The 13,474-nt window shown below is 48.8% G+C and overlaps 1 protein-coding gene across 3 annotated transcripts in view; it reads right to left on the reverse strand.

Moving 5' to 3' along the window:
• The window catches only part of ACIN1 (apoptotic chromatin condensation inducer 1), a 37,464-nt gene that overhangs the window by 20,415 nt on the left and 3,575 nt on the right, over window positions 1–13,474 (reverse strand). The window contains exons 2-6 of one of the 3 annotated variants that reach the window (XM_085534927.1): window positions 11,385–11,450; window positions 11,158–11,257; window positions 9,122–9,189; window positions 3,124–3,951; window positions 2,639–2,676 (exon numbers count right to left, since the gene is read on the reverse strand). In XM_085534927.1, the coding sequence (XP_085391053.1) occupies window positions 2,639–2,676; window positions 3,124–3,951; window positions 9,122–9,189; window positions 11,158–11,257; window positions 11,385–11,450 (1,100 nt within the window). Of the gene's footprint in view, window positions 1–1,705; window positions 1,802–2,638; window positions 2,677–3,123; window positions 3,952–9,121; window positions 9,190–11,157; window positions 11,294–11,384; window positions 11,451–13,474 lie in introns of those variants that run through there. The other 2 variants (XM_085534926.1, XM_085534928.1) reach the window with 2 other exon arrangements.

Genomic DNA, 13,474 nt, shown 5'->3' on the forward strand with positions numbered 1-13,474 from the left:
TCCCCCATAGAACCCCATTCATCCCCTATTACCCCCCACAGATCCCCATTCTACCCCATAGAACCCCATTAATCCCCCATAGAGCCCCATTCATCCCCATTCGTCCCCCATTCCCCCCATAGATCCCCATTCATCCCCCATTCCCCCCCCATTCACCCCTATAGAGCCACATTTATCCCCTATTCCCCCTATTAAAACCCCATTCATCCCCCATAGATCCCCATTCATCCTCTATTCCCCCCCATTCACCCCATTAAAACCCCATTCATCCCATTAAAACCCCATTCCCCCCCATAGAGCCCCATTCATCCCCTATTACCCCCCATTCACCCCTATAGAGCCCCATTCATCCCCCATTCCCCCCATAGATCCCCATTCATCCCCCATAGATCCCCATTCATCCCCCATAGAACCTCATTCATCCCCCATTCACCCCCATTTATCCCCTATTCCCCCCCATTCACCCCTATAGAGCCCCATTAACCCCCCATTCCCCCCATAGATCCCCATTCTACCCCATAGATCCCCATATCCCCCCATAGAACCCCACTAATCCCCCATAGAACCCCATTTATTCCCCATTCCACCCATAGAACCCCATATCCCCCCATAGAACCCCATTCATCCCCCATAGAACCCCATTCATCCCCATTCGTCCCCCATTCCCCCCATAGATCCCCATTAAGCCCCCATAGAACCCCATTCAGCCCCCATAGAACCCCATTCATCCCCCATTCCCCCCTTTAAAACCCCATTTATCCCCTATTACCCCCCATAGATCCCCATTCATCCCCCATAGATCCCCATTCATCCCATTAAAACCCCTTTCATCCCCCATAGAACCCCATTCATCCCCTATTACACCCCATAGATCCCCATTCACCCCCATAGACCCCCATTCATTTCCACCTTACCCCCCATTCACCCCATAGAGCCCCATTCATCCCATAGAACCCCATATCCCCCCATAGAGCCCCATTCATCCCCCATCCCCCCCATAGATCCCCATTCTACCCCATAGATCCCCATATCCCCCCATAGAACCCCATTAACCCCCCATAGAACCCCATATCCCCCCCATAGAGCCCCATTCATCTCCTATTACCCCCCATTCACCCCTATAGAGCCCCATTCATCCCCCATTCCCCCCACAGATCCCCATTCTACCCCATAGAACCCCAATCATCCCCCATAGAACCCCATTAATCCCCCATAGAACCCCATTTATCCCCTATTACCCTCCCTTCCCCCCATAGAGCCCCATTCATCCCCTATTCCTCCCCATTCACCCCCATAGATCCCCATTCTACCCCATAGAACCCCATATCCCCCCATAGAACCTCATTCATCCCCCATTCCACCCATAGAACCTCATATCCCCCCATAGACCCATTCATCCCTCATAGAACCCCATTCATCCCATTAAAACTCCATTCATTCCCCATATAACCCCATTCATCCCCTATTACCCCCCATAGAGCCCCATTCATTTCCCCCTTACCCCCCATTCCCCCCCATAGAGCCCCATTCATTCCCTATTCCCCCCCATTCATTCCTATAGAGCCCCATTCATTCATTCCCCCCCCATTCCCACTCATTCACCCCTTTAAAGCCCCATATCCCCCCATATAACCCCATATCCCCCCATAGACACCCCATATCCCCCCATATCTCCCCCTATATCGCCCCATATCCCCCCCCTCACCGCTCTCCATTGTGCCCCCCCCCTCCCCTCGGCGCTGCGGGAGCGGCCGCCATCTTGGCGCCGCGCTTCTCCCGGCGGCCTTTGCGACAAACCGGAAGGGGCGGGGCTTAAAGACCCCCCCACCCCCCCCATAGAAACCATAGAGATGGGATGGAAAGAAGAGCTGGAGGAATCATAGAGAGATGGATAGAGAGGACCAACGTGGAGGACCCCATAGGAACCATAGAGAGGAGGGTAGAAAGGACCCCTTGGGAGGACCCCATGGGAGGACCATAGAGAGGAGCCCATAGAAAAAAACCCATAGGAACCATAGAGAGGAAGATAGAGAGGACAAACTGGGAGGACTCCATAGCGCCCCATAGCTGCCCCATAGAGCCCCATAACCACCCCATAGAGCCCCATAGAGCCCCATAGTGGCCCATAGAGCCCTATAGCACCCTATAGAGCCCCATAGCACCCTATAGAGCCCCATAACCACCGCATAGAGCCCCATAACCACCGCATAGAGCCCCATAACCACCCCATAGTGCCCCATAGACACCCCATAGAGCCTCACAGACACCCCATAGTACCCCATAGACACCCCATAGAGCCCCATAACCACCCCATAGAGCCCCATAGAGCCCCATAACCACCCCATAGTGCCCCATCGAGCCCCATAGACACCCCATAGAGCCCCATAACTACCCCATAGAGCCCCATAACCACCCCATAGAGCCCCATAGTGCCCCATAACCACCCCATAGAGCCCCATAGTGCCCCATAACCACCCCACAGAGCCCCAGAGAGTCCCATAGACACCCCATAGAGCCCCATAGACACCCCACAGCCGCCCCACAGACACCCCATAGAGCCTCATAACCACCCCATAGCACCCTATAAGCACCCCATAACTACCCCACAACCCCCCGCCCCATAGCAGCCTTCACTCACTTGGGGGTCTCTGCTGGGGTCGGCTCTGGCTGCTCGTCCTATAAAGAAATATAGGGGTCAGAAAGTCCCCATTGGGTTATAGGGCCCCCATTGGCTCCCAGTTGGGTTATAGGGCCCCCATTGGCTCCCAGTTGGGTTATAGGGTCCCCCATTGGCTCCCAGTTGGGTTATAGGGTCCCCCATTGGCTCCCAGTTGGGTTATAGGGTCCCCATTGGCTCCCAGTTGGGTTATAGGGCCCCCATTGGCTCCCAGTGTGGTTATAGGGCCCCCATTGGCTCCCAGTTGGGTTTTGGGGTCCCCCATTGGCTCCCAGTTGGGTTATAGGGTCCCCCATTGGCTCCCAGTTTAACTCTGGGATCCCCCATTGGCTCCCAGTATGGTTCTATCAGCCCCATTATGTTCCGCCCCTTTATGTTTGCTGCTTCCCCATTGGCCGGCTGGACGCCCCGCCCACACCCCATTGGCTGCCGCTCCAGTCACTCACCTCATCCTTTTGGCCACGCCCTATCGGTGGCGGGGAGGCGGAGCTTGCGCGGGAGGAGGCGGGGCCAGGCGAGGAGGAGGAAGATGATTGGCTGCGGCCTCGGGAAGGGGGCGGGGCTTCCTCTGTGGGCGGGGCTTCAAGGGTAGCTCCGCCCTCGGGGGCAGGCTCTGTGCTTGGGAGGGACGTGATTGGCTGTTCGGCTGTGGGCGTGGCCTCAAGCTCCACCCCCTTTATGACTGGGGGTGAAGAAGGGGGCGGGGCTTGCTCACGAGGGGGCGTGGCTAAGCTGCTGGTGGGCGTGGCTTCAGCCAATGGGGGCGTGGCTTCAGCCAATGGGGGCAGTGCTTCTATTTCTTGGGGCGCGGCTTCGGCCAATGGGGGCGTGGTTTCCATGGGGGTGGGCGTGGCTTGGACCTCAGGGGGCGGGGTCATGGGGTGGGTGGGCGTGGCCTCCATCTCAGTGGGCGGGGCTTCTGTAGAAGGGGGCGTGGCTTCATGAGCAGCGAGCGGGGCTTCAATTTCCATGGGCGGGGCTTCGGCTGTGATTGACAGGGGTTCAGCCAATGGGATGGCAGGGTCGGTGGAAGGGGGCGGGGCTTGGTCGTCTGCGGGCGGGGCTTGCGGTGTGATTGACAGGGGTTGAGCCAATGGGATGGGAGGGTCGGTGGGAGGGGGCGTGGTTAGGGAGGGGCCGGGCTTGTTGCCTTCGTCTTCGTCCTCATCCTCATCTTCCTCCTCATCTTCATCCTCCTCCTCTTCCTCCTCCTCCTCCTCATCCCCCCCCTTCAATGGGGGACGCGACACACGGCGGCTGCGGGAACCGCGGCCCTATAGGCAACAAACAACAGTGAGACCCATAAGTGGCCCCAAATCCACCATAATTAACCCCAAATCCCCATTAATTTGCCCCAAATCCCCCTTAATTGGCCCCAAATCCCCTTTAATTGGCCCCAAATCCCCCATAATTGACCCCAAATCCCCTTTAATTGGCCCCAAATCCACCATAATTGACCCCAAATCGACTCGATTGGCCCCAAATCCCCCTTAATTGACCCCAAATCCCCCATAATTAACCCCAAATCCCCCTTAATTGGCCCCAAATCCCCCATAATTGGCCCCAAATCCCCCATAATTGGACCCAAATCCCCCTTAATTGGACCCAAATCTCCATTAATTGACCCAAATCCCCTTTAATTGAACCCAAATCCACCATAATTGACCCCAAATCCCATTTAATTGACCCCAAATCCCCCATAATTGACCCCAAATCCACCATAATTGGCCTTAAATCCCCTTTAATTGGCCCCAAATCCCCCTTAATTGGCCCCAAATCCCCCTTAATTGGCCCCAAATCCCCCTTAATTGGCCCCAAATCCCCTTTAGTTGGCCCCAAATCTCCATTAATTGGCCCCAAATCCCCCTTAATTGGCCCTAAATCCCCTTTAATTGACCCCAAATCCCCCATAATTGGCCCCAAATCCCCCATAATTGGCCCCAAATCCCCCATAATTGGCCCCAAATCCACCATAATTGGCCCCAAATCCCCCATAATTGGCCCCAAATCTCCATTAATTGGCCCCAAATCCCCTTTAATTGGCCCCAAATCCCCCATGATTGAACCAAATCCCCCTTAATTGGCCCCAAATCCCCCATAATTGACCCCAAATCCCCTTTAATTGGCCCCAAATCCCCCATAATTGACCCCAAATCCCCCTTAATTTGCCCCAAATCCACCATAATTGAACCAAAATCCCTTTTAATTGGCCCCAAATCCCCCATAATTGGCCCCAAATCGACTCGATTGGCCCCAAATCCCCCTTAATTGGCCCCAAATCCCCCATAATTGGCCCCAAATCTCCATTAATTGACCCCAAATCCCCTTTAATTGAACCAAATCCCCCATAATTGGCCCCAAATCCCCCTTAATTAGCTCTAAATTACCCTTAATTGGCCCCAAATCCACCTTAATTGGACCCAAATCCCCCTTAATTGGCCCCAAATCCCCTTTAATTGAACCAAAATCCCCCTTAATTGACCCCAAATCCCCTTTAATTGACCCCAAATCCCCTTTAATTGGTGCCAAATTACCCTTAATTGGCCCCAAATCCCCCATAATTGGCCCCAAATCCCCCTTAATTGACCCCAAATCCCCCATAATTGGCCCCAAATCCCCCATAATTGAACCAAAATCGACTCGATTGGCCCCAAATCCCCCATAATTGACCCCAAATCCACCATAATTGGCCTTAAATCCCCCATAATTGGCCCCAAATCCCCTTTAATTGCACCAAAATCCCCCATAATTGACACCAAATCCCCCTTAATTGGCCCCAAATTACCCCTAATTGGCCTTAAATCCCCATTAATTGGCCCCAAAACCCCCATAATTGGCCCCAAATCCCCTTTAATTGGCCCCAAATCCACCATAATTGACCCCAAATCCCCTTTATTTAAACCAAAATTCCCTTTAATTGACCCCAAAGCCCCTTTAATTGAACCAAAATCCCCTTTAATTGACCCTAAATCCCCCATAATTATCCTTAAATCCCATTTAATTGACCCCAAATCCCCCATAATTGGCCCCAAATCCCCTTTAATTGAACCAAAATCCATTTTAATTAACCCCAAATCCCCTTTAATTGGCCCCAAATCCCCCTTAATTGGCCCCAAATTTGACCCCAAAATCCATACAGGTTGCCCAAAATGGCTCTTTTTCAACCCAAAATGGCATTTTTGGACCCCAAAATCGCTGTTTTTCACCCCAAAATGGCACCTTTCACCCCAACTCCCCCCCTTCAAAAATCCCCATTTTCACCCCAAAACTGCCCCAAATCCCCCCAAAATCCACAGCTCTGACCCCCCCCAGTCCCAAATTGCCCAAAAAGGCCTTTTTTCACCCCAAAATAGACCCAAAATGGCTGTTTTTCACCCCAGAACAACCCCCAAATCCCCTATTTACCACCATTAAAACCCCAAACGTTTTCACCCCCAAAATCCCCAAATTTCACCCCAAAACTGCCCCAAATCCCCCCAAAATCAACAGCTCTGACCCCCCATGTCATAAATTGCCCAAAAAGGCCCGTTTTCACCCCAAAATAGCCCCAAAATGGCTGTTTTTCACCCCCATATCCCCTATATCCCCCCATAAAACTCCAAACGTTTCTACCCCCAAAACCCCCAAATTTCACCCCAAAATTGCCCCAAATCCCCTTAAAATCCACAGCTCTGAACCCCCCGAGTCCCAAATTGCCCAAAATGTACCTTTTTCACCCCAAAATAGCCCCAAAATGGCTGTTTTTCACCCCAAAATGGCACCTTTCACCCCAACTCCCCCCCCTCAAAAAACCCCATTTTCACCCCAAAACGGCCCCAAATCCCCCCAAAATCCACAGCTCTGACCCCCCCCAGTCCCAAATTGCCCAAAAATGCCCTTTTTCACCCCAAAATAGCCCCAAAATGGCTGTTTTTCACCCCAAAACGACCCCCAAATCCCCTATTTACCACCATTAAAACCCCAAACGTTTTCACCCCCAAAATCCCCAAATTTCACCCCAAAACCCCCCAAAATCCACAGCCCAGACCCCCACCCAGTCCCAAATTGCCCAAAAATGCCCTTTTTCACCCCAAAATAGCCCCAAAATGGCTGGTTTTCACCCCAAAATAGCTGGTTTTGGACCCCAAAATGGCACCTTCCGCCCCAATTCCCCCCCCAAAAAACCCCATTTTCACCCCAAAACTGCCCCAAATTCCCCCAAAATCCACAGCTCTGACCCCCCCCAGTCCCAAATTGCCCAAAATGGCCCTTTTTCACCCCAAAATAACCCCAAAATGGCTGTTTTTCACCCCAGAACGACCCCCAAATCCCCTATTTACCACCATTAAAACCCCAAACGTTTCCACCCCCAAAAGCCCCAAATTTTACCCCAAAACTGCCCCAAATCCCCCCAAAATCCACAGCTCTGACCCCCCCAGTCCCAAATTGCCCAAAAATGCCCTTTTTCACCCCAAAAAGGCTGTTTTTCTCCCCAAAATAGCTGGTTTTGGACCCCAAAATCACTGTTTTTCACCCCGAAATAGCACCTTCCGCCCCTATTCTCCCCCCCAAAAAACCCCATTTTCACCCCAAAACTGCCCCAAATCCCCCCAAAATTCACAGCCCAGACCCCTCCCCAGTCCCAAATTGCTGAAAAAGGCCCTTTTTCACCCCAAAATAAACCCAAAATGGCTGTTTTTCACCCCAGAACAACCCCCAAATCCCCTATTTACCACCATTAAAACCCCAAACGTTTTCACCCCCAAAATCCCCAAATTTTACCCCAAAACTGCCCCAAATCCCCCCAAAATCCACAGCCCTGACCCCCCATGTCATAAATTGCCCAAAATGGCCCTTTTTCACCCCAAAATAGCCCCAAAATGGCTGTTTTTCACCCCAAAACAGCCCCCAAATCCCCTATTTACCCCCCTTAAAACCCTAAATTCATCCAACCCCCCAAAATCCCCGTTTTTACCCCAAAACTGCCCCAAATCCCCCAAAAATCCACAGCTCTGACCCCCCATGTCATAAATTGCCCAAAAAGGCCCTTTTTCACCCCAAAATAGACCCAAAATGTCTGTTTTTCACCCCAAAACAGCCCCAAAATCCCCTTTTTACCCCCCCACCAAAACCCCAAATTCATCCAACCCCCAAAAATCCCCAATTTCACCCCAAAATGGCCCAAAATTTCCCCAAAATCCACAGCCCTGACCCCCCATGTCATAAATTGCCCAAAAAGGCCTTTTTTCACCCCAAAATAGCCCCCAAATGGCTGTTTTTCAACTCAAAATAGCTGGTTTTGGACCCCAAAATCACTGGTTTTCACCCCAAAATTGCCCCAAATCCCCCCAAAATTGCCCAAAATCCCCCCAAAATCCACAGCTCTGACCCCCCACGTCATAAATTGCCCAAAAACGCCCTTTTTCACCCCAAAATAGCCCCAAAATGGCTGTTTTTCACCCCAAAACAGCCCCAAATTCCCCTATTTACCCCCCTTCAATTCCCAAACTTTTCCATCCCCAAAACCTCTCAATTTTACCCCAAAACTGCCCCAAAATCCACAGCTCTGACCCCCCATGTCATAAATTGCCCAAAATGGCCCTTTTTCACCCCAAAATAGCCCCAAAATGGCTGTTTTTCACCCCAAAATAGCCCCAAAATGGCTGTTTTTCACCCCAAAATAGCTGGTTTTGGACCTCAAAATCAGTTTTTCACCCCAAAATGGCACCTTCCGCCCCAATTCCCCCCCCAAAAAACCCCATTTTCACCACAAAACTGCCCCAAGTCCCCCCAAAATCCACAGTCCTGACCCCCCCAATCCCAAATTGCCCAAAATGGCCCTTTTTTACCCCAAAATAGCCCCCAAATGGCTGGTTTTCACCCCAAAATAGCTGGTTTTGGACCCCAAAATTGCACCTTCCGCCCCAATTCTCCCCCCCCCCCAAACCCCCATGTTCACCCCAAAACTGCCCCAAATCCCCCCAAAATCCACAGCTCTGACCCCCCCTCTGTCCCAAATTGCCCAAAAAGGCCCTTTTTCACCCCAAAATAGCCCCCAAATGGCTGTTTTTCACCCCAAAACAACCCCCAAATCCCCTATTTACCACCATTAAAACCCCAAACGTTTTCACCCCCAAAATCCCCAAATTTCACCCCAAAACCCCCCAAAATCCACAGCCCAGACCCCCCCCCGGTCCCAAATTGCCCAAAAATGCCCTTTTTCACCCCAAAATAGCCCCAAAATGGCTGGTTTTCACCCCAAAATCCCCTTTTTTACCCCCCCACCAAAACCCCAAATTCATCCAACCCCCAAAAATACCCAATTTCACCCCAAAACTGCCCCAAATCCCCCCAAAATCCACAGCTCTGACCCCTCCCAAGTCCCAAATTGCCCAAAAATGCCCTTTTTCACCCCAAAATAGCCCCAAAATGGCCGTTTTTCACCCCAAAATGGCCGTTTTTCACCTGTTTTCCCCTGTCGCTCCTCCTCCTCCCGCTGTCGTCGTCCGAATCCTCACAGCCGCGGCCCGAAGCTGCGACGATGAATCAAAAGTCAGGAAATGAACCCAAAAATCACAGCCCAAAATCACCCAAATTCACCCCAAAATTCACCCCAAAACACCGCAAACACCCGCCCCAAAATCCAGCTGAATTGACCCCAAATCCACCCCAAATATGACCCCAAAACCCCTCAAATCAGCCCCAAAATTGACCCCAAAACCCTTCAAATCAGCCCCAAAATTGTCCCCCAAAATGACCCAAAACCCCTCAAATTCACCCCAAAACTGACCCCAAAATGGACCCCAAAATGACCCTAAAACCCCCTTTTAACCCAAAATGGACCCCAAATCCCTCTAAATTCACCCCAAAATGACCCCAAAATTCCTCAAATCCACCCCAAAATTAACCCCAAAATCCCTCAAAATTCACCCGAAAACCGATCCCAAATCCCTCTGAATTCACCCCAAAATTGACCCAAAAATCCCTTGAATCCAGCCCAAAATGGACCCCAAATCCCTCTCAATTCCCCCCAAAATCGACCCCAAATCCCTCTCAATTGACCCCAAAATCGACCCCAAATTCCCTTGAATCCACCCCAAAATTGACCCCAAAACCCCTGAAATCCACCCCAAAATTGTCCCCCAAAATGACCCAAAACCCCTCAAATTCACCCCAAAACTGACCCCAAAAGCCCTTAATTTTAACCCAAAATTGACCCCAAAACCCCTCAAATCACCCCAAAATGGACCCCAAATTCCTCCAAATTCACCCCAAAATTGACCCCAAATCCCTCTAAATTCACCCCAAAATGGACCCCAAATCCCTCGGAATTCACCCCAAAATCCCTTGAATCCACCCCAAAATTGACCCCAAAACCCCTGAAATCCACCCCAAAATGGACCCCAAATCCCTCTGAATTCACCCCAAAACTGAGCCCTAAATCCCCCCAGAACTGACCCCAAATCCCTCTGAATTCACCCCAAAATCAACCTCAAACCCTTCACAATTCACCCCAAAACCGACCCCAAATCCCTCTAAATCCACCCCAAACTGCCCCCAAATCCTTCACAATTCACCCCAAAACTGAGCCCTAAATCCCCCCAGAACTGACCCCAAATCCCTCTGAATTCACCCCAAAACAGCCCCAGAATGGACCCCAAAACTGCCCCCAAATCCCTCAAAATTCACCCTAAAAACGACCCCAAATCCCTCTGAATTCACCCCAAAATTCACCCCAAAATGACCCTAAAACCCCTCAAATCAGCCCCAAAATTGTCCCCCAAAATGACCCAAAACCCCTCAAATTCACCCCAAAACTGACCCCAAATCCCTCTCTATTCACCCCAAAATAGACTCCAAAATGACCCTAAAACCCCTTAAATCACCCCAAAATTGACCTCAAAAGCCCCCAAATTAACCCCAAAACCCCTTAATTTTAACCCAAAATTGACCCCAAAACCCCTCAAATCACCCCAAAATTGACCCCAAATTCCTCCAAATTCACCCCAAAATTGACCCCAAATCCTTCTAAATTCACCCCAAAATGGACCCCAAACCCCTCGGAATTCACCCCAAAATCCCTTGAATCCACCCCAAAATGGACCCCAAATCCCTCTGAATTCACCCCAAAACTGAGCCATAAATCCCCCCAGAACTGACCCCAAATCCCTCTGAATTCACCCCAAAATCAACCTCAAATCCTTCACAATTCACCCCAAAACCGACCCCAAATCCCTCTGAATTCACCCCAAAATCGACCCCAAATCCCTCTGAATTCACCCCAAAACTGAGCCCTAAATCCCCCCAAAACAGACCCCAACTCCCTCTGAATTCACCCCAAAATCAACCTCAAATCCTTCACAATTCACCCCAAAACAGACCCCAAATCCCTCTAAATTCACCCCAAAACAGACCCCAAATCCCTGTGATTTAACCCCAAATATCCTCCCCCCCCCCCCCCGTTAATTTTGGGTTGAAAAAGCCCATTTTTGGGTCCTTACGGTCGGGGTTGGCCTCCCTGGCGCGTCGCTGGCGCAGCAGCTCCTGCTGCTTCTCCAGGTACTGCTTGATGAAGCTGTTGTGGCTCATCTCCTCCCCAATCTGGGCCAAAAAACGCCGTTTTTGGGCAAATCCGCCCTCAAAAATGGCCATTTTTGGTAATGGGGTTGAAGGATATTGAAAAGTGGATGATTTTGGGGTGGATTTAAGGGTTTTTGGGGGTTCTTACCTGGGAATTGGGTTGGAAGGTGGCGTGGGGGGTTGAGTGTTTTTGGAGGTTCTCCAGCATCAGAGCCTGAGGATTTGGGGTGAAAAAAGGCAGATTTGGGGTTTAGTAGAGAGGAAAAGGGTTGGGGGGTTTGGGGGGGTGGAAATGAGGAGAAATGGACCCAAAAAAACAATAAAAATTGACCCAAAAAACAAAGAAATAAACCCAGAATGAAGGCACAAAATTAAACCAAAGAGACCCAAAATGGACCCAAAATTAAACAAAATGACCCAAAATGGACCCGAAAAGACCCAAAATTAAACAAAATGACCCAAAATGGACCCAAAAAGACCCAAAATTAAACAAAATGACCCAAAATGGACCCAAAATTAAACCAAAATGACCCAAAATGGACCCGAAAAAACCCAAAATGAAACAAAATGACCCAAAATGGACCAAAAAACACCCAAAATTAAACAAAATGACCCAAAATGGACCCGAAAAGACCCAAAATGAAACAAAATGACCCAAAATGGACCCAAAATTAAAGAAAATGACCCAAAATGGACCCAAAAACACCCAAAATTAAACAAAATGACCCAAAATGGACCCAAAAAGACCCAAAATTAAACCAAAATGACCCAAAACGACCCAAAATTAAACAAAATGGACCCAAAATTAAACAAAATGGACCCAAAATGGACCCGAAAAGACCCAAAATTAAACAAAATGGACCCAAAATGGACCCAAAATTAAACAAAATGACCCAAAATGGACCCGAAAAGACCCAAAATGGACCCGAAAAGACCCAAAATTAAACAAAATGACCCAAAATGGACCCGAAAAGACCCAAAATGAAACAAAATGACCCAAAATGGACCCGAAAAGACCCAAAATGAAACAAAATGACCCAAAATGGACCCGAAAAGACCCAAAATGAAACAAAATGACCCAAAATGGACCCGAAAAGACCCAAAATTAAACAAAATGACCCAAAATGGACCCGAAAAGACCCAAAATGAAACAAAATGACCCAAAATGGACCTAAAATTAAACAAAATATCCCAAAATGGACCCAAAAAGACCCAAAATTAAACAAAATGACCCAAAATGGACCCAAAATGAAACAAAATGACCCAAAATGGACAAGAAAAGACCCAAAATTAAACAAAATGACCCAAAAAGGACCCAAAAAGACGCAAAATGAAACAAAAAGACCCAAAATTAAACCAAAATGATCCAAAATGGACCCAAAAAAACCCAAAATTAAACAAAATGACCCAAAATGGACCCGAAAAGACCCAAAATTAAACAAAATGACCCAAAATGGACCCGAAAAAACCCAAAATGAAACAAAATGACCCCAAATGGACCCAAAAAGACCCAAAATTAAACAAAATGACCCAAAATGGACCCGAAAAGACCCAAATTTAAACAAAATGACCCAAAATGGACCAAAAAACACCCAAAATTAAACTAAAATGACCCAAAATGGACCCGAAAAGACCCAAAATGAAACAAAATGACCCAAAATGGACCCGAAAAGACCCAAAATTAAACAACATGACCCAAAATGGACCCAAAAAGACCCAAAATTAAACAAAATGACCCAAAATGGACCCAAAAAGACCCAAAATGGACCCAAAATTAAACCAAAATGACCCAAAATGGACCCGAAAAGACCCAAAATTAAACAAAATGACCCAAAATGGACCCAAAATTAAACAAAATGACCCAAAATGGACCCAAAAAGACCCAAATTTAAACAAAATGACCCAAAATGGACTTGAAAAGACCCAAAATTAAACAAAATGACCCAAAATGGACCCAAAATTAAACAAAATGGACCCAAAATGGACCCGAAAAGACCCAAATTTAAGCAAAATGACCCAAAATGGACCCAAAAAGACCCAAAATTAAACCAAAATGACCGAAAATGGACCCGAAAAGACCCAAAATTAAACAAAATGACCAAAAATGGACCCGAAAAGACCCAAAATTAAACAAAATGACCCAAAATGGACCCAAAATTAAACAAAATGACCCAAAATGGACCCAAAAAGACCCAAAATGAAACAAAATGACAAGAAATTGACCCAAAAAGACTCTAA

This window comes from Coturnix japonica, unplaced genomic scaffold (assembly GCF_054131305.1).
Source record: "Coturnix japonica strain WE unplaced genomic scaffold, WE-NBRP24 Scf104, whole genome shotgun sequence".
In the NCBI taxonomy this organism is placed as follows: domain Eukaryota; kingdom Metazoa; phylum Chordata; class Aves; order Galliformes; family Phasianidae; genus Coturnix; species Coturnix japonica.